The sequence below is a fragment of the Rhagoletis zephyria genome, unplaced genomic scaffold (genome assembly GCF_001687245.7).
Source record: "Rhagoletis zephyria isolate East Lansing unplaced genomic scaffold, Rhagoletis_zephyria_1.1 Rzeph_scaffold_09715, whole genome shotgun sequence".
NCBI lineage: Eukaryota > Metazoa > Arthropoda > Insecta > Diptera > Tephritidae > Rhagoletis > Rhagoletis zephyria.
In genome coordinates this window covers 1-20,688 of record NW_016166793.1, presented here as the reverse complement: position 1 = coordinate 20,688, position 20,688 = coordinate 1, and the positions used below count along the sequence as shown (strand labels likewise).

Below are 20,688 nucleotides of genomic sequence, written 5' to 3'. Positions count from 1 at the left end.
TCCGGAGTTTTGACTCTCCATGGGAGAGGTGCTCCAAGTCGACTTGGTGCAAAGCTCTATTTTGAATTTACTGTCAAAGTTAACCGCCTATCATCTCTGAGGAGCAAAGCTAATGGAATTTGGGAGCCTTGCTTGTCCCTGTTCCACAATGATGTAAAAGCCTTCTCTAGCGAAATTTAGTAGAGCTCGCTTTGCAACATGTTTTATGCGCATTGCTCCCGTAATGCATACACATGCCAGACTTTGAAGCTTGGTGAGGGATTGCCCTACCGTGGCAAGGGTGGTTCTCGAGACCCAAGCCACTGCCCCATAAGTAACTATTGGTCTAACTATCATGGCATACATCCACCTCAGTATCTTGGGACTACCGCCCAAGGTCTTCCCTGCCAGACGTTTGCATACTAGTTATTAGTGCCCTCGTAGCTTTGGAAGTGACCGCGTCAACATGCGTCTTCCACAGAAGTTTAGAATCTGTTAATCCCAGGTACTTAAATTCGGTCGCGACGTTGATGGCGACCCCATTCAAAGAAATGTTTCTCTTGCCTGGAAGTGTTCTTCTTCTAAAAAAGGGGACAATAACCGTTTTGGAGGGGTTGATGCTAAGGCATCACCAGCCTCTTGCTAAGTTTAGTCCCCTTTGAACTATATTACAGAGAGTGCTCACCAACTTCGTTCTAGCGATAATCACAATGTCATCCGCATAGTATTGACAGCGGATGACATTGTCGGTGAAAATCAGCAGGAGTTCGTCCACAACTAACCTCCACAGGAGAGGGTATAAAACTCCTCAATGCGGGGAACCTTTTGCAGTTTGTAGTTGTACCACGCTGTCCCCGATGTCGGTTCCAGCTAACCTTGAATTATGTAGCCTGGCTATCCACCTGCGGATCGTTGCCTGCACATTGCGTTCAAGGTGTTGTCAAACGTCCTCTCGATTGCAATGAAGGCACAAAGTACTGTACTCAAAGGCATCTTGTACTACCGTAGGCAAGGTGTACAGTGCGGTGTCCGTAGACCTGCCCACACCTGTTTAAGAGTGTTGTTCCTGATCTCATGGTCAATAACCTTTTCCATTGCCTTTAGCAGAAAGGAGGTTAGACTGACTTATCGGCCTGCAGGACTCAGCGAGAGAATAATCCCTCTTTCCTATCTTCGGAATAAATATAATCCGAAGCCTTTGGCACACCTCGGGGATGTGAGCGAGCGCTAGGTTAGCCCGCATGATGTTGACGAGGTGTGGAAGTAGGAACTCCTTGCCTTGCTTCAGCAACACTGGACTGATGCATCCACTCAGGTGGATTTATACCGATCGAAGGAGTCCAACGCCCAGCAGACTGATCAGAGGGTGAATAAACTTATAGTCAGCTTCTAGTCCGCTGGGGATGACCTAGCCCGTTGGCAAGTTACCACCCCCGAAGTTGGAGTGGTATCCGGGAAATGGTTCAAAAGCAGGGCAAGCGCCCTTTCCTCTTCGTTGTTGTTGTCTGGCCGGTTTGCTAGTCTGGTTTCTGTATGGTCCCTTGCCAAGGCTTAATGCAGCCTAGCGGCTTCCTGATCTCTTTGCTGTAGTTGGTTAGACTACTTGAATATTCAACCCAGTGCCCTGTACGCTTTGCTCTATTGAGTAGTTTGCGTACCTGATTTCTGAGCACCGATAGCTCCCGAGACCACCAGTTGGGCTGCACCTTCCCTCTTAGTTTTGTTTCCGGGCAGCTAAAGTGAAAGGCGTCTATAATAGCGCCATTTAACTCATTAACGGTGCTCTCTAGCCTCATGCAGTCGGTGTACCTACTTGTTGTACTTTTCCTAGTCGGTTTTCTGGGGTTCCTGTTTGCCTGCTTTGTTTTGACTTCTACTACTAGTGCAAATCGGATAATTCTGTGGTCTGACAGTGAGGGCTCCGACGAAACCCCCCACTGTTTAAGTCCAAAATAAAAGTCTTTTCCTAAATAAACAACCCGTTTATCCAAATTAAACAAGTTTGGTTTCAAAAGAAAGAGCACTAAAATAGCTTTAAAACAGAAGTGTTTAAATGAGGAATGAATGCGGAAAGCCAGTTATTGAAAAATATTTCAATAAAAAATGTTATTCAAACACCATAGAAAAAATCTTGGTTCAGGTATATGAATTCCTTTTGTATTAAATTATAAAAAAATATATAAATAGAAGTGGTGACCTTCGTTCGTTACTTCTGTTTGACAGCTATTTAAGTCCTCTTTAATTTAATACCAAATTTGTTTAATTTGGATAAGCGGTTTATTTACTATTCGGAAAGAACTTTTATTTCGGACTTAAAAGTACAGCGCACGCTCGAAAACGTGAACACTCCTAAACGTGAACACCCCAAAACGTGAACAAGCTTTTTTGTGCATCTATAACATGAACAATAAACGTTTCAATGTTTGAATGTAGTTCCCATTGAGCTCAAATAGTTCTGAACTTTGGGAATCCCCTTGTAGTAAGTTATGCGTTTTGTTTGTGGTGGCATGTAATGCACAAAACATTTCAGTCGCAATTTTGGCTTTGAATGGAGTGCTAAACCTTAGATTTGCTGCTTTATAATGAGTTCTAAGAAGCCTGTGTGCTTGACATTAAAAGACAATGCTGAAATTCGCGGATGTTTACATAAAGGGTCGAGTGTGACGTTCTTAGCGAAGAAATATAATGTTGCTAAGTCAACAATTTGTGGCATTAAAACGAAAAGACAAGTGATTCTAATATGTGTAAACGACACATGTTCTGGGCCTGGAAAAAGAAAAACACTGCGTACTTCAGAGCTGCCCAAAATGGAGAAAACTCTTTATCGTTGGTTTATTCGTAAGCAAAATAAGAACTGGCCAGTGAGTGTTTTAATGCTGAAAGAAAAAGGCAAAAAACTGCATTCAAAATTTAAGGAAAGCGAATGTGATTTCTGCACTTATGATAAATGGCTTCAAAGATTCAAAAAAAGATACGGCATTTGACTTCTTCAAATATCAGGCGAAAAACTGTCTTCGCAGCCTCAGCTAGTGGACCCGTTTAAGCAAAAACTTAAAACTTAAATGGCCGAATTGGAGTTGTCTAATGATCAGCTATATAATGCTGATGAGTCCGGCTTATTCTGGAAACTTCTTCCAGAAAAAACGTACGTGTCCAGTTTGGAAAAGAGAGCCCTAGGCGTAAAGTCAGAGAAGCAGCGAATCACGTTCTTGTGTTGCTCAAACGCCACTGGATCTGATAAACTTAAAATTTTGGTAATCGGAAAGGCGAAGAATCAACGCTGCTTTAAAAACGATCAGTATCCCACCGACTACCAAAGCTCAAAATCAGCCTGGATGACCTCGACTATTTTCAAAGAATGGTTTCATGCATCTTTCGTTCAACAGGTGAAGGTTGCTTTTGAATTTTGTACAAATTTTTCCAAAATTTGACTTTTGAAGGTGGAATTGTTTTTAAAAGAGAAAAACTTGCCAATTAAAGCACTTCTCCTAATCGACAACGCTCGTTCCCATCCAGATGAAGCTGAACTGGCAACAGAAGATGGGCGAATTTTCGCAATGTTCATGCCACCAAACGTTACTCCCCTCATTCAACCAATGGATAAGGTGGCAATAAAAATCACGAAGCTGCACTACAGAAACAGCCTTTTGGCTTCAATAGCAGCCACGCAATCTGATTTGCTCGAGTCGATGAAGAAAATAACATTAAAAAAAGCTATACATCTTTTGAATGCCGCTTGGGGTCGTGTCGGCGAAAAAACCCAAGCTAGGTGCAGGAACAATATTTTAAATTTTGCCGGAAACGATGGTGATACTAAAGATAGTACGTCGTTGGCGGTTTTAAAAGAAAAGTGGGGAGCTGAACTTCGCTCCTTGATGTGTGATGTCTATTATTAGAAAAACTGAAGACACAAAAAAAGATGACTGATTTTTTTAATAAAAAGTTTTCTCAAGCTTACATATCATATCTCTTAAACACAAATTAATATGTAAAAAAAAGACAATAAAATGTCAATTTAAATTAGTTATTCCTTATACTTCTTTGGCATTCGAAAACATGAACACTTTTGTTAACGTGAACTCCCTTGGTTTTAATTAGTTCACGTTATCGAGCGTGCACTGTATGAGGCCAAGTTTAACTGTTGAAAAAAATAACTGTTATTTACGGCCCCTGAAAAAAAATCTACAAAAATATGCAATTATATTTCTCATATTATGTAGATTTCTTTATATCCGTTTTACTTTATTTTTTCCACAAATGAACCTACGATTTAATGTAAAGCTATTGGGGAAGCATCCGCACTACAAATTTTTGCCGGAAATTACTAAAAATAGCTTGGGCTCACTATCGAAGACTATAAAAAAAAACGAACTTAACGCACTTAATCGAAAATATGGTTACAGTTTTTTTTAATTTCTAAAAAGTTTACACTTCAGTGTCTATTGTTACTGAAGAATGCAATGCAAGTACTATTTTGACCCTCAAAACTACTGTGACTTCACGTAAATTACGATACATTTGCTTTCGTAAATATGTCATAATCTCGATTTGTTCACGACTGTCCTTAAATTGCTATGTTTTTACTAATTGTTATGTTATGTGAACTGTCACTTAATCATCTATTGTATGTAGTGATGCCATATTTTTTTCAAAAAATTAATTCCCAAGAACAAAGTACTGTTTTATTTTACCGTATTACTACTGAAGGACTATGCACCTGGAATACAACAAGAGTTTGCGGGTGTGCATAGCTCAGTGGCTAACGCTTATCACTTTGCAAACCGATGACGCGGGTTCGATCCCTGCTGAAGTCTAGAAAAAAGAAGTCTGATGAGGAAATGTGGTGATCTCCGAAGTAGCTGGTATAACTCCTACCGCTTAGACTTTGTTGCTTTTCAATTTCTCCTAATAAACATAATCGTAGTACAAAGCTCAAAACAATATCAAAGATAAAATATTGGCTGCATTTCTTTTTTCACTCTGAACGTTTGGAATAAAATTTTTTGTTTACTTATTATTTAGAACAGAGACATAACTATTATAAGGGAAAATAATAAAAGTCAATCAATAATCATTATATTAAGATAAGTATTTTTCGAGTCATCTATAATTAATTATAATTATAATTATTAATTAAGGTCTTATTTTATAAAAGTCCTTTCAAATTAAGGCTTCAAAGGCTTTTATTTTAAGACTTCTATTATAAGTATTTTCATAATAATTATGAGCGCGAGAAAATTTGTTAAGTCTTAAAAGACGGGCCTTGTTCAGGAGCATTTCAGGATAGGTGGGGACAAGTTCGGGGCTAGTTGGGGAGTAGTTTGGGCCCTGTGGGGCTTGGTTTGGATCCGTTCGGGACTACTTATATAAAAACTTTTTTCGCACTCATGATTATTATCATAAGACTTTTATAATATAAGTCTCAAAATAAATGTCTTTGAGGACTTAAAAATATTTATCTCAATGATAATTATTATGAAAAATTTCTATTATATAAGTCTTAAAATAATAGTTATCGATGACTTAAAAAATTTTCTCACACATAATTATTATGAAAAGAATTTTATAATTATTCCGAAAATTTGAATGACTTTTTTAAAACTCCACCATGAAATATTTATTATTTTGGGTCTCTGCTTTAGAACGTTCATGATGATATGTTAACGTATACTTCAAACGCATTCTGTTTATTCTGGCTGTGAAATGGGATTGTCTGGAATGTATAAAGAAACGCAGCCATTCATAAGTCGCAATAACATTGACAAAAACAATTTTGATGCTGGCAACTTCTAAAAAAATCGTGGCCGATGAATTGGGAGAACGGTTTTACCTTACAATGCTTTTATGATATTTATATATTTGTCAGTATAATTTTGGTTCTGGCGTTGCATTATTTTGAAGTAATTTCTGATAAGATAGAAAGAAGTCTGATGAAGAAATGGGGTGATTTCCGAAATAGCTATCACTTCTACCATTTTTTCAATTTTTGTTGCTTTTCCACAATAAGTTTTTCACTAAAAACGGCCTCAAGCTCAATAAAAATTGTTGAATATAATTGTTATAAGGCCATAAAATAACAAAAACAAATAACTTAAGGACGAGCACACCTAAAAGTTAAACATTCTAATAATAGAAATATTAACAAAAACCAACAACCAACCTTCCACTTTCAATTACAATTACTTTTTAGATTATTCTCCCTTTTTGTGTATTCTTTAATTTCCGTTAATTTAAATTCAGTTGAGTTTGACACTATTAAATATTTTGCCAGCAAAAATTCTTCTGACTAAATCTGACTATTTCGAACTGAAGAGAGTCACTCTCACTGAGTGTTGCTCTCTCATTTTTGCTGTCATTTTCGAGTTAAGGAACGCTTTTTGGACAAAATCTGACTACTTCGGACACCAGGACAATTTGTCTAAAACCAGGACTAATCCTGGAAAACCAGAACGTCTGGCAGCCCTAACCTAACTACGTATTTTTAGGGATGGAAAAAAATAAAACAATCGATTAATCATATGACTAATCACCAGAAAAAAAATTGCAATTGCAGTTATTGAAAAATAATCGATTAATCGAATTTTTAAAGGCATTTTTTACAGTGAGTATTCAAAAAAACATTTTTCCATAAAGTAATAGCTTTAAATAAAATAAAATGAGCAAAAAACCAGTTTCTGCATATTGAACCAAACGTCTATATCCCTTTATTATTCCACGCGCTGAATGCAAATCCGAGATCTGTTAGCCTCCATCACGTCAGGTTCGAGGTCATTTGAAGGTCCATTGGGAAAAAATTCATTGAATAAACCTGAAAATTTATTATGTCAGGTTCGAGGTCATTTGATGGTCAAATAGGAAAAAATTATTTATTCAATAAAAATAACAACTAATTTTTTTTTGTTTTTGTTGTCGCTGAATCCGAATAAAGGGGTCCCTTGATTCTTCAAGGTCATCAAGAGGCCATGCAAAGTTCATCTAAAGGTCAAATCCAGAAGAATTGTATTGAGGCGCTCTGCAGGCACCGAGGTACAAACTAAACGAGTATTTTTTCGAAAGTCCGTTAAGTTTTGGGTAAACAGTTTTCATTTCGTCAAGGTTGACCAACTTGCCTACATACGGCTTATTTATAACCAACTTCTAGCATATGACCAACTCGTTCGCCGATAAATCAATGAGTGTGTAGAGCCTTTAACGTGGTCACACTTAGTATTGTAGCCTTTACTTGCTTATTTGTCACCAAAAAGGGTAGCATATGTAATAAACTGATTGAATTCTTTATTTTGTAAATACCAAATGGATCAGTGTTTCCCTGTGGGGAAATCTCTAGTTTTGAACTACTGCGCTTCTAGTACATTTAGAACCACTACTAGTTCGCGATAAATCTCTTTTGCATGCAAACAACTGGCGAATTTAACACGGCGATGTCATAGGAATTGGAAATTATCCCCCGCTGTATTACCTTTACTATAGTTCAGAACCAGTTCTAAATTAGACATATGGGATCTAGTTCGCTTTGCACCCCATTTCCTATAGTTTCGAACCAGTTGTAAACGAAAAAAGTAACAAGATGTTTTCTTTGGGTTGCCATGGCAGCAATTTTTAATTATTTGCAGATAAATGTATTTTCAATCTGAAATCAAATTTGTTTGGATGAATGTAAATTAAATTGCGCATTTGAAAACACGTTTACATACCTTTGGCTGTAGCTGAATATGCAGAGGTGCTGACGGTTATTGGTTATATTCCAGAAGGTCCCAAAATGTTAAGATGTTAACACAAATATTAGTTTTGTATTACCAAGCTATGAAAAAGCATCTGCGACGTGCAGACTGAAAGCGTATTCCAAAGAAAAAACCCGCTAAGCAAAAGTCTATTTAAAGTAAACAAGCCCCCCGCTGCATCTCTTTTTCAGTAGTTTCGAACAAGTTCAAAATTCGCCAGAACTAGAGGTTCGTTCTGCATCCCTTTTTCTATAGTTTTGAACCAGTTCTAAATTAGTCATTTTAGATATAGATTTCTAAAATTGTTTTTCAAAAGTACCACATATCGCTGCTTTTGAACTGGTGGCGATCCAGTTACTATCGGTCTGGTTCGCTTTTGGCGATAAAGATCTAGTACGGAACTACAAATTTGGTTCACCAGTTCGGGGTTTCCCTACAGGGTATTTATGACTTGCACCAATAAATAGTTTGGATTGTTACATATTTATGTATGTATGCTCTACAGCAGCGATGGGAAGAGAGAGCTTTTACTCTGCACGCACCCATACAAAATGTATAGAAAGCTTAAAAGAGCTTTCCCATAACCGCTCTAGAGCACCGATGGGTAGTGAGAGAGCTCTCACGTACGCGCCTATAAAAAATATATATAAAAATGAGCTTTGCCCGCGGGCAAGCTGATACCCACCACCGTTCAGAGGTAGAGATTGATCATCACGAAAATGTTATTTATTGGTTAGTTTGGCAACACATTATATATTGGCATAGTTGTTCATATTTTAATTCACATAAAAAGTTATCAGCTATTTACCTACTAATAATACGTAAGCCCACAACCTCTATCAAAATCCATTGGAAATTCAATAAATTAAGTACTAGAAGTAAAAGTTAATTTATTACTTTAACAAAAACTCTAAGCAATGTCATAACTTTGAAGAAGCGAAACAGCTTTATTATATATTTCTTGAGATGCTATCCCGAAAAATGTTTTTTTTTCGCATTTCCTTGAAGTTTGCAAAATAAAGGTTTGATAATGTTTTTCGTCCCTGCGATGTAGACGAAAAATTATTTAAAATAATATTGTTTTTCATGTGGCTAAGATATTAAATGGCAATAATGATAAATTTTGATTCATAATAAACAGTGGCAAACCGCAAAAATAAAAACATTTTTCGTTAACACAATTCCCAGAAAGCAGGGGAAAAACTAAGGAAATGACAATGAAGTAATTCGAAGTTTAATGCTTTTTTTCTAAATGTATGATTAAATTTACATACTTTTCGTATGCCTAATAAAAGTTATGCTCCTACCTCATGTTGTGATGGTGCCCTGTAGTACCAATTTGAGGTTTGCGATACAGTTCAAATGCTGATCCCCTTTGCTCTCGACTTCCAGCCAAATCAAGTGGGTTCCGTTCGGGTGGATGTGATGGAATGTTACCTGTTTCAAAGGGAAAATTATTACATAAGTTATAGATATGTATATAATAAACTCATTTACTTTATTGAAAAAAAAGTTCACCGTACACCTTCGAATATAAAGATTTTTACTTATCACCCGTATGCTGTAATCCGAAATTTCGTAGTTACGAATTCGTAGCTCCGTTCCGAAAATTAGAAAATTGGTATGCTGTAATCCGATCGTAAATATCAACGACGTTGCCAACTAAAATTGGTATGCTGTAATCCGATCGTAAATATCAACGACGTTGCCAACTAAAATAGTGAATTCGAAGTTCTTACTCAGCTGCTTTGGCAGAAACAGATCAAAATAAATATACATAATCGCAAGTGAATAGTGAAGTTAAAAAAAATTAGTTTAATCATTATTTGAAAAGACTTTTCCTTAATTAAGTAGAATACAAAGGATTCAGTGGCGGCTTTAATTCTTGGAACGCTTTCCCAAAATTCCACCACATCCTCTTTAGCTCCTTTAACAAAGCCTCGACCAATGTCCGGCTTTTCGGTCATGTATTCCACCAGTTTTTCGTATTGCGAGCGATTTGTTGTGATCCTCGATCTGTTAATTTTGTAAACATTTAATAATATTTTTTTTCTATTTACACTTCAACTTACATACATATTTTTGCGTTTACACACTTTATTTTACTGATATTTTAAATCAATTTGTTTTGTTATTTCAGCTACGTCGGATTCAGGTATACCAACATTTTGGATTTCGAAGATGGCCTACGAATTTCGAAATTATGATATGACAACGCGGATTTCAGCACACCAATTTTACGATTCGTAGCAAAATCGAATCTACGACGAATTACAGGACAGGGGTTGATAATTTTGGTTGTATTTATTTTCCTACATGTGCACATTAGGTCAAATGATTACCTTTTCTGTGCGAAATTAATAGCAGCTAAAATATTGCATTATTTTAATGTAAAAGGATGGCAACTGTTAAAAAAGTGTAAATTCAGTACACAAAATGTAAAAACATGACTTGGGGTTCGTAAAACAGACTTTTCCGCTTAGTTTTTTTTTTCATGATCAAATTAGGCATTTGAGCTAAAGAGCTCGCTCTTTTAATTGAACTAGTTCATTAGTTCGTCCATTAAAGTGAACTAAAATTTTCTGTGACAACACTCCAATAAAAATAGAAATGTAATTTTAACACATATGGCATCTCGTTTTTCGTTGTAAGGGTATAAAGAAATAAGTGATAGGAATTCGACATTTTCTTTCATTGAATTTCCAATGTTTTACATCCTTTAGTGCAATTTGCGTTAAAAAGTAATTATTTCAGTTAAGTTTTTGGGATTTGTTATTTAACAAGCCACTTTCGCTTCCAGATGCCAAAACGAAGCGGAATTCGTCGCATTTCGAAGGCAAAATTGAATAAAAGAAAATGAAATGCAGGTACTGCCGAATTTCCATAGGCATTGTTGCTGGCACTTATGGAAATTTGAATCGCCATATGAAAGCCAAAAATCCATTTTGGAGAAAGACGAATGAATGAAGACGACTGAATTGTGTCGTTATTGCGGAGGACCGTCAACATTAATACAAAACAAGTAAGAAAGTCTAAATTCGGGCGGAGCCGAACATTAAATACCCGGCCCAAGTATTAAATATGTATATGTTTTTCACCTTTCCGAAAACTACCGCTACATGTTAAGCCGGGGTGGTTTTACCCCAATTTTAAACATCTTCGATAGAACGTTGAGTTAGACATAATGAGATAAACTTCATATGTGAGATAAAGTTATATGTGGGCGGTATCACGCCCATTTTCCAAAATTCCAAATAATGTTACTTCTTTTCAAGGGATTGTCTTTAGTATCAATTTTGAGTAAATTAGCTTTCTTAAATTTTGAAATATAGTTTCAAGCATTTCTGAAATTCACCGTTATATGAAAAGAGGCCGTAATTTTCGTCCGATTTCAATAATTTTCTACGTTTTGCTTTAATTTGGCAAGCACAATAACCACACCGAATTTGATGCAAATTGGTAGAACGGTTACCGAGCTACATATATGTGATCATAAGTGGGCGGTGCCACGCCCATTTTCCAAAATTAAATACAAACGTATTTCTTGGTAAAGAATTGTTGCAACTATAAATTTTGAATAAATTAGCTTTAGTATTTACTGATTTATCGAAGATTTCGTATTTCTTTAAATTAACGTTATATGGGATTTGGGAGTGGTTATTGTACGATTTTAAAAATTTTCAGCCATTTGGTATGTTGTTCAAAGGCCAACAACTGAGCTAACTTTAGGAGCAATTGGTGGAGTAGGGATGTAAAAAAACATCGATGTATCGAGAACATCGATGGTCGTGACTTCAAACATCGATGTTTGTCGATATTTTTACGAGTCCGATATTAAGTAAAAACATCAATGTTTTGGAAAACATCGAAGAAGTTTCTTTACTAATTTTTCACCATTTTATTTTGTACGCGGTTTAAAATTTTGAGCGGACGTTTGTTCCTTTAATAAATTCGTAAATTCCATTTAATAAATGTTCATATATCTATAAGTAAAAAATAGTTTAACTCGTATCGACTCGTCGAAAACAAACTCGTATGTAGTACTAACTAAAAGTGTAGTACGTTTACATTAAAACTATACCTCGTTTCAAAATAAAAACCCACCACAAGTTTTAGCAATAAATTTTTTTCGTATTTAGTTTTAGATATTTTTTTATAAAAATTTAGTTCATTCTTTAACAAAAACAATATAAATCCAATTTAAAGTTGTGTGCAATATTTAAAAAAAAATGGTAAGCTTTCCTTAAAACATCGGTAAAAACATCGATGTTTTAATTCGATACATCGAGCTACCATCGATGTAATTTTTCGAAACATCGATTCTTCAAACATCGATAGCCTCATTGTAATTTGCATTCCTATAGTGGAGCGGTTACCAAGATATACACATGTAACCATAAGTGGGTGTGGCTACGCCCATTTTCCAAAAATGTATAATCATCTTATTTTTCGTCTAAAAATTATCGCAGTTTTCGTATTTCTAAAACCTACCGTTGTATGGGAGGTAGGCGTGGTTATCGTGCGTCCTACGCCTGAAAGAAGTACACGTACCAAGTTTCGTTAAGATATCTAAATTTTTGCTCGAGTTATCGTGTGCACAGGCGGACGGACGGACGGAAAGACAGTCATCGATTTCTCTTTTCATTCTGATCATTTATGTGTACATTTGTCTATCTCGATTCGTTTTGCCTGTTACAAATAACCGTTATGTGAACAAAGTTATAATAACCTTGTGCACAAGTGCGCTCGGGTATAAAAATTATTTTTTACTTTACAGATTAATTCAATATTTTATATTATGTGTTGTTGTTCTGTAACTCAGCTCCTGCCACCGAATTAGTTTAATAAGATGAACGAACTAAGACTCAGAAGAGCTAGTTCAATGATCTGAATGAACTAGAAGTGAACTATTATTTAAAGTGAACTAAAAAATCCAACTCTGGTTCAAATGATAAGTAAATATGTATATGTGTTTAGGTAGAACTCGAAAGCATTGTCCAATTAGCTTGGTTTTGACACAAGTTATTTTCTTAACATACTCAACCCCATTCCCCTTAAAATGAGCTAAATAATAAAATAAGTACGTTCATATGTGCATAAATGGTTTCTTCTAGCGATTAATATGGCATTATCGACTTTCTTAAAAGAAAAATAAAAATGTTTCTACATGTTTCGCACGATCCAGAAAATAAACGTCGCCCCATTCTCGGACCCCTAACGCTCTCTTCGTCGATTTGACAGCATCCACCCAATCGCTGACGTCATAATAGACTTTTGTTTACATTCACTATTGCCAACTTGATGCTTTTCGCACTAAATTGATTGGGTATTCAAAACGCGAAAATTTTTGAGCTTTGTGCTTGGTGCGTTTTTGGTGCTTTTGTTTTTAGTTTGAAGACTTAAAATCTTAAAAAAATGGAACCAAAATTTATAGCAATCGTAAGTGTGGTAAGCAACTTTACAAAAATTTAAACAAAATCATGGCACAGTGACAATCATAAGCGACAACAAAATATGCGGCAGCACCTTCAATCATGCCAGAAGAAATCAACCGTCGTGCAGGAAACATTGATTTTTATTAATTTGAATCGGCATCCTTATAATAAAATTATATATGCATATAAAGTCTATAAAATACACCAATAAAAATTTGGTGCTTTTTCAAAATCAAAACTTGGCAATACTGCCTTTTGTTTGAAGCTTCTTCTTTTTCTTGTCGAGTTCGTCTTGCTCTCTCATTCTGGTATATTTTGACGTCACGGCCAGTTGCTCTCAGCTCGATTGGCGCAATCTTGTATTCTATCCAGTGTTGCCATTTTAGCCGTTTTTCGGCTAGATTTAGCCGGTTGCGATAGCAAGCAGCCGGAGAAATTTCGATTTAGCCTGCAGCCGATTTGTTAGCTGTTTTTCAGAAAAAAATTAGCCGTTTTTAGCCGATTTTGCTATTTGCCTTGTTTTCTTAAATTTCAAATATGTATATATGTTTCCATTTTTGACTAAGCGACCCAAAATCTGCTGGAAATGGCTACTAGCCTTATGGTGGAGAAAATTTTCATGTCAGGCAGGACTGTATGAAATTGGGCCGATTTCGCTTATTTTTATTTTAAACGAAGAAGGGATTTTCTTCATAAAATGTTTGTTATAAATGTCTTAATTTTAAGTGTGAAGTTATATTCGCAAATTTAGAAAATAAGAAATTGTATCATGCGTTTGTGTTTGGATATAGTGCCAACAAACAGAATAAATATTACATGTAGATATTGTCTTCCCAGATAGCGCATATTCAATTCTACCTAAATTACAAAACATCATTTTTGCCCACTCCCAAAGGTTTAACGTAAGGGAAAAATTGATATTTTCAAGCACTATGTACACATATGTATTTTTTTAAACAAACTTTTTTGCTGAGAACTTATTTAAATTCCAAAAACCGAATGCCAACTTGAATTAAAGGAACCAACACTGAAGTGAGTCAAAATGAAAATAAAAGAGCACAAATTTCTATGTAAAGCAAAACTCTCTGGGAATCCTACGAGACAGCTGCCGGTCATATGACCGGTCATCTAAATGGGAGATCTGCAGTCATTGGGCATCATATTTTACATGAGAATTGAAGGGAGTTCTGAAAAATCTGACCAGTTCTTTTGTGTAACTGTGATTTTGCATCCCTTGTCTGTCAACATATGGTCTCGGTTGATGTTAACTTAAGGTCGTTGTTTTACTGCCTTAAAATTGAAGGGAAATTTTTACAGCTTGTTTTATGTGTATTGGTTTCTATTTGCATGTATTGAGAATCGGTCAGTCTGAAAAGGCCTTGTAGGGAAGGCAATAGGTTTGTTCGTCGAAAATCCAGCGAGAATTATCACTCAAAATATCAGATAGTAAGAAAAAATGCTCCCAAATTCTCTCTCATGTGGAGAAACTTGCAATTTTCTGTACAAACGCAAATTTGCAAGTTTTTTTGCCAGCTAATGTCCACGGTTGCATTTCAAACAAAAGAAATTTGTATAGAATTTTTAAAATTCTTTCAGAGGGGCAAAAAACAGGATCCACGTGTATATATCCTTGTCAGTCCGACTTTCTTCAACATACGTTTCAATTTCTTTGTCGGGTTTAGTATATCGACTCTGGTTCAAATCATTGGAATTAACTAAATTAATTAAATATACAAGTATGAACTTAAATTTTTAATTTTAAAATAGCTCCAGTTTGTAAATTTTTAAATTTAAGGAACTTGTGTATTCAAATTATCGTCGAAAAAAACTCCAACCATGTGCCACAATCATATGTTTTTCCTAATTGCAAATTCTTGGTGGCAAAATTTTTTCCGGCTCGAATTTGTAACTTCTCTCCAAGAAATAGTCTTTTTACTCATGTTTTATTTTCCAATTTAGCCGATTCGTCCAAAAAGTTCTGACAACATGATTATATTATTCTTACATGTCTCGCTGATGTGCCTTGAGGAGAGATTCCTATAGTCTTATAGTTAGTCTTCATAAAACACTCCATTTTCACTTAAGGTTTCAGTATTCCCCAATTCTCCACCGATATTATTTATATTCAGAAAGCTAACGCTGCTTTGTAACACATTTACCAAAAACCGCTGCAAAAACCGTCGACAATTTAGGAGACAAAAATGTTTACTCCATATGTATTTGACAGATTTGAATGAAACTTGCTGTTAAGGGATTTTCGTGGTAACTGATTTCGAATATTAAATCAAATTTCCAAAATTCTAAATCCAATATGGCGGAAGATTTATTCAAAAATGTATAGATTGTTATGAAGCTTGGAATCCAGTGCTTTTCTTCGTCACTGATTTCGAAATTGATATTTATATTAAAAAAATCAAAATGCCGGATCGAATATGGCGTATGATTTCTACAAAAATGAATAAATTGATATGAAGCTCCGTATCCAGAGATTTTCGTCGTCACTGATTTCGAAATTAATATTATATTTTCAAAAATTCAAAATGGCGGATCAAATATGGCGTCCCGAACAATAGGCTTTTTTAACGCAATGCATTATCTTAAGCACCATTTGAGCCCATTTTGAATGTTGAAAATTTAATTTCAATTTCGTAATCAAAGGTAACGGTATGTCTGAATACCAAGTTTCATAACAAACTATAATTTAAAAAAAGTGGTCCGCCATATTGGATCCGCCATTTTCATTTTTGAAAATTTAATATCAATTTCGAAATCAGTTACGACGAAAATCTCTGGATACCAAGATTCATAACAATCTATACATTTTTAAAGAAATTGTCCGCCATATTGGATCCGCAATTCTGAATTTTGAAAATTGAATATCAATTTCGCAATCAGTGACGACGAAAACCCCTGGATACCAAATTTCATGGAAATCTGTCAAATACATATGGAGTGTGGATGTGGAAATTTAGACATCCGCGGATGCGAATATCTAACAACTAGCATCCGCGGATGCGGATGCGAATGCGGATGTCAAGTATGTTTAAAAAAACAATTAGAATCTAGCATAATGGCGAGCGCTTACAAGCCAAACCAGATACATATGTTATGTTGTTTCAGAATTTGGAGAACCTGTAACTTTGTCAGCACTTTTCGATTTTCGTTTTTTTAATTCATTTTTAATACTTTCTTCTGCGACTGCTTCGAAAAATTTTTGCTTATAGCGAGCTAAATAGGTGGATATGGAAAATAGATTATTATTTTTGGACAAAATTCTGTTTTCAAAGTCGTGGCTGCCAGCGGAATCGGATCAGAATATTGTTATTTTTTTTAAAGCACCCCGTTTTTTTATAAGCATTTGAATAACAGATAGTTACGCAATTCTTATCTAATTAAATGGCAGACCTATAGCTTTTTAATTATTGGAGCATCGATTCTCTTTATAGCTAGACGTTGATTATTTGTACTGGAAATACCTATTGAAGGAGCTTACTCATTGACTTTAAATAGCAAAGAAGGGACAGTTTTACCACAGAAGTTTTTAGCGAAGGATCCAATGTATATCCCTAGGAAAAAAATATTATCCAACAAGTAAACAAAACTACTGTTTTTTAAATTTTTGCTAAAATAAATTCCCCAAAGAGTCCCATTTGAAATTATTCAAACCAATATATGTAATAGGTGGCATACGCGGTACGTCTGACGCGCGAGTAATTTGTGTACATACGTGTTGACTCGCCTTCGACTACACACAGTTGAATAATTCAGACTCATGCCGGGAGTCATGTTGGTGTAACTAACACATATTTATTTTCACAAACACATCCAAATCGACTCACGAGTTAGACGCACCGTGTATGTCGCCTATAACATCAAAAGCAAATTACGAAAATTTTGTTAAGAATAACAATGCACACTTTCTTCTTTTGTGTCTAGTAGTTTTTTTTAAGATTGGTCCAAAAAAATCATAATAAAGAAAGAAGCCAAAGCAGGTATTTAAAGCACAGAAAAANGAAGGATCCAATGTATATCCCTAGGAAAAAAATATTATCCAACAAGTAAACAAAACTACTGTTTTTTAAATTTTTGCTAAAATAAATTCCCCAAAGAGTCCCATTTGAAATTATTCAAACCAATATATGTAATAGGTGGCATACGCGGTACGTCTGACGCGCGAGTAATTTGTGTACATACGTGTTGACTCGCCTTCGACTACACACAGTTGAATAATTCAGACTCATGCCGGGAGTCATGTTGGTGTAACTAACACATATTTATTTTCACAAACACATCCAAATCGACTCACGAGTTAGACGCACCGTGTATGTCGCCTATAACATCAAAAGCAAATTACGAAAATTTTGTTAAGAATAACAATGCACACTTTCTTCTTTTGTGTCTAGTAGTTTTTTTTAAGATTGGTCCAAAAAAATCATAATAAAGAAAGAAGCCAAAGCAGGTATTTAAAGCACAGAAAAAAAAATATTATAAAAGGACTATGTTCTCTTTGACGTACGTCAAAGGTCAAGTAGAAGTGGGAACTTTTATGGCTGCCCATTGCTAGCTCGGTTATATAGCTTAAGAAATAATATTTTAAAGACATTTTTATCAAAGTTGATAAATATGACATATGACCAGTTTTGTTACACAAATACTCCTACGACCACAGGCAAAAATATTGGCTACAATATCTAATTTTCTTTTTGCCATATATACGTTTTATCGGTCCACTTGCAAAATATTCGCATTCGCAAAAGCTCCGCATTGATTATTGCGAATGCGAATGTTAAAATGAATGCGGAAGCTCCACGTTTGCGAATGCGAATATTCGCAGCAACCCTGATATGGAGTAAACATTGTTGTCGTCCTATATTCTCGATTCGTCCCAATAAACGACTTAAGAAAAAGATGCTCTGTTTAATGAAGGGGGGAAAGGGGGGACGAGTTCCTGATATTTTTACATTGGCAATTTGTTGGATTTTCGAACTGTTGAAGAGAAATTGCTATACTCGTTGGAACTTTTTTTATAACTCTAACTGATACAAAAATTTCAAAATTTTTTCAATAAGAAAAAGGCAATTTATAAAATAGGTATTATAACCATTTTACAAACAACTATATTATTAACAAAAATCGCAAAATAAAGTACATACCTCACACCTCACTTTCCGCGTTGACAAAACTGTTAGATGTTAATAAGAATAAAATTACAAGAGAAATTATTTTATCATCGCTTCAAACCAAAAATTGTTTAATTCGACGCACGATAGAAAACCCAACCTTGCCCTTCTGCTAAAGCTACCGGGTTTGTGGTAAAAGTCAAAATTTGTGTGTTACATTGTGGACTGGTTTATAAGAAGTATGAGAAAGGTATGTGTGATAAGATTTAAAGACTTTGATTTTCCTATTTTTGTCATCCTAAATTGTCAATTCGTCCTTATGTGCGCTGGTAAGTTCCTGAGAAAAATACGAATGTTTTTAAAAGTACTTAATTTGTAAAAAGAATGTTTAAAGCTCTTAAAAAAATCGAAATTGCAATCCGCAGTCTCTGAAGGATTTGCCTTTTTGCGAAGGCTGTTCATCAATGGTCTTTGCGAATCGACGCGAGTGTTTTGTAACATAGTCATGGTTACGCTACAGAAGATGAAATGTAATCAAAATGGAGGCTGCTATTTTTTATTTTTTTTGCTATCACATACTTAAATTTTCACTATTTATTCCCATTAAAATGGACTATTTACCACCATTAAAATGCGAGAAAATTTTGACAGTCGTTGTTATTGCACAGCGCCACTTGCAGCCGGGTTAAATAGTAAAATTTAGGCTTGGCAATTTTTAGAGAAAGGGAGGACAGAACCGCAAATTTTTGGGATAGGCCAAAAATCGTATAAAATATTAGTTGTCCTACTTCAGAATTTAACGACACAGTTGGCTTTTTGATTTCGAAAATAGCTTCATACGCAAGAAACGCGATGCTTTTAAATCTAAATATTTTAGCATCCTTTCCAAATTGTTTTCCATAATTTTCTTCTTTCCTTGATAAATAATTCCTTTAAGAGTTTAATGGAACTTTCGCAAATATCAACAGCACCAAATTTTTTTGCAACACGGTTGGCAACCGAAGAAAGCTTTTCTACAATGTTTTGATAAGAAAAGTAGGAAAATACCAAAAAAAGTATAAATACCTTCACCTGAATATTCTACGATACTTAAAAACTTTACTGCAGTTGAAAAAGAAATACTTGCTTTAATGGGTTCAACACTAAAGGCTACTAAAGTCATTAGTCGGTATAGCTCCGATTTCAGTATTTTTTTTGGAAATGTACCGTTCGAGTAGAGGGGGAGTGAGTAAATAATCTGAAATTTTGTATTTATAGGATTTACTTTTCCCTCTCTAAGCCCAACTGTTTTTTTTTTCACCAATTGTCACCATGACTTTTTTCCAGCTACCTCCATATAGTCGAAACACTATGCGACGTACTAAAAGAAATGCGCGAGTGGTCGCGGGCTAACGTATCGATGCGTTTTTCCCGAAGATCAAATGTTTTTGGTTCCAAGGTTCATTGACGGCGGCTGTGTCGCACTCCGCAGGTTATGGGTTCGATCCCTGGTCCGAGCAACATCTAAATTAGAAAAGTTTTTTTCTCTAACAGCGCACAGTGGTGCCAAATTAGTATTTACTCTTCCAAATAGTCCAGAGCCTTCAGTTTTCAATTGATTTGATACATTTTTTTTATTTAAATGACATGTTTTGAGATTTAGAGGACATGTTTCTAGCCAAATTTTTGAATTTTTATTTTTTAACATACATTTTTTAGCGCAAATTGCAGAGATTTTAGAAATTTTGAAGAAAATCGATTCTTATTATGTACCATTAAGGGTATTCATCGAACCTTATAAATGCATAGTAAACCGTATAAACTTCTAATTGTGTAAACCTTATAAATGAACTGTTAAAATTTGTTCGTTTACACATTTCTGATAAATTTCTCCAGGGATTTCACTGAATAAACTTGATAAACTGAAGCCAATGCAGCTCTGCCGCAACTCTAGCAATGTTTTCTTGGGCAATAATCGGGATCCCCATACAAAATATGCACGCGAATTCAACAACACCGATATGATCGTGATAGAGATCTGGATCAATTTATTATCCGCTCTGTTTGTTTTGTTTCACTGATAATTTGGCCGTACAGTTTGGTAGCCGTGACAAACGAATTCACACACAAACAGACATTCTGCCATTGTTTCAAACTGCTTCAAATAAATCGCCTTTATGTTATATGTATATTTATTTAAATAGATATTATCTCGTAAATATAAATTTTCCCCATTTAGTGAGTTAGTTTTTATAATTTCTTTATCCCCGTGCTAGTAGTATAAAGTTCATTGATATTGAGCTCGATAACCAAATAAAACACGACTATTGTCGCAAGTGTAAAAGAAAAGGGAGTGTGAATCGTTCATGCAACAGAGTGCGTAAATTTATACGATTATCTGCTTAATATCGGTTTAGATGAATACCACTATTAATTAACAGGAACAGGAGTTTC

General features: G+C 35.1%; 1 protein-coding gene across 1 annotated transcript; it reads left to right on the top strand.

Moving 5' to 3' along the window:
- Window positions 1–2,864: 2,864 nt before the first annotated feature.
- On the top strand, window positions 2,865–3,971 carry LOC108375976 (jerky protein homolog-like). Its single transcript, XM_017632137.1, has 2 exons — window positions 2,865–3,365; window positions 3,420–3,971. Exons 1-2 carry the CDS (start codon window positions 3,042–3,044, stop codon window positions 3,873–3,875), a joined length of 780 nt encoding a protein of 259 aa, XP_017487626.1. The 5' UTR covers window positions 2,865–3,041; the 3' UTR covers window positions 3,876–3,971.
- The last annotated feature ends 16,717 nt before the right edge of the window (window positions 3,972–20,688 follow it).

Coding starts and splice junctions, on each gene's coding strand:
- LOC108375976 (XM_017632137.1), top strand. CDS start 3,042: ATGGCCGAATTGGAGTTGTCTAATGATCAGCTATATAATGCTGATGAG. Junction 3,366..3,419: donor ATGCATCTTTCGTTCAACAG/GTGAAGGTTGCT, acceptor TGACTTTTGAAG/GTGGAATTGTTTTTAAAAGA.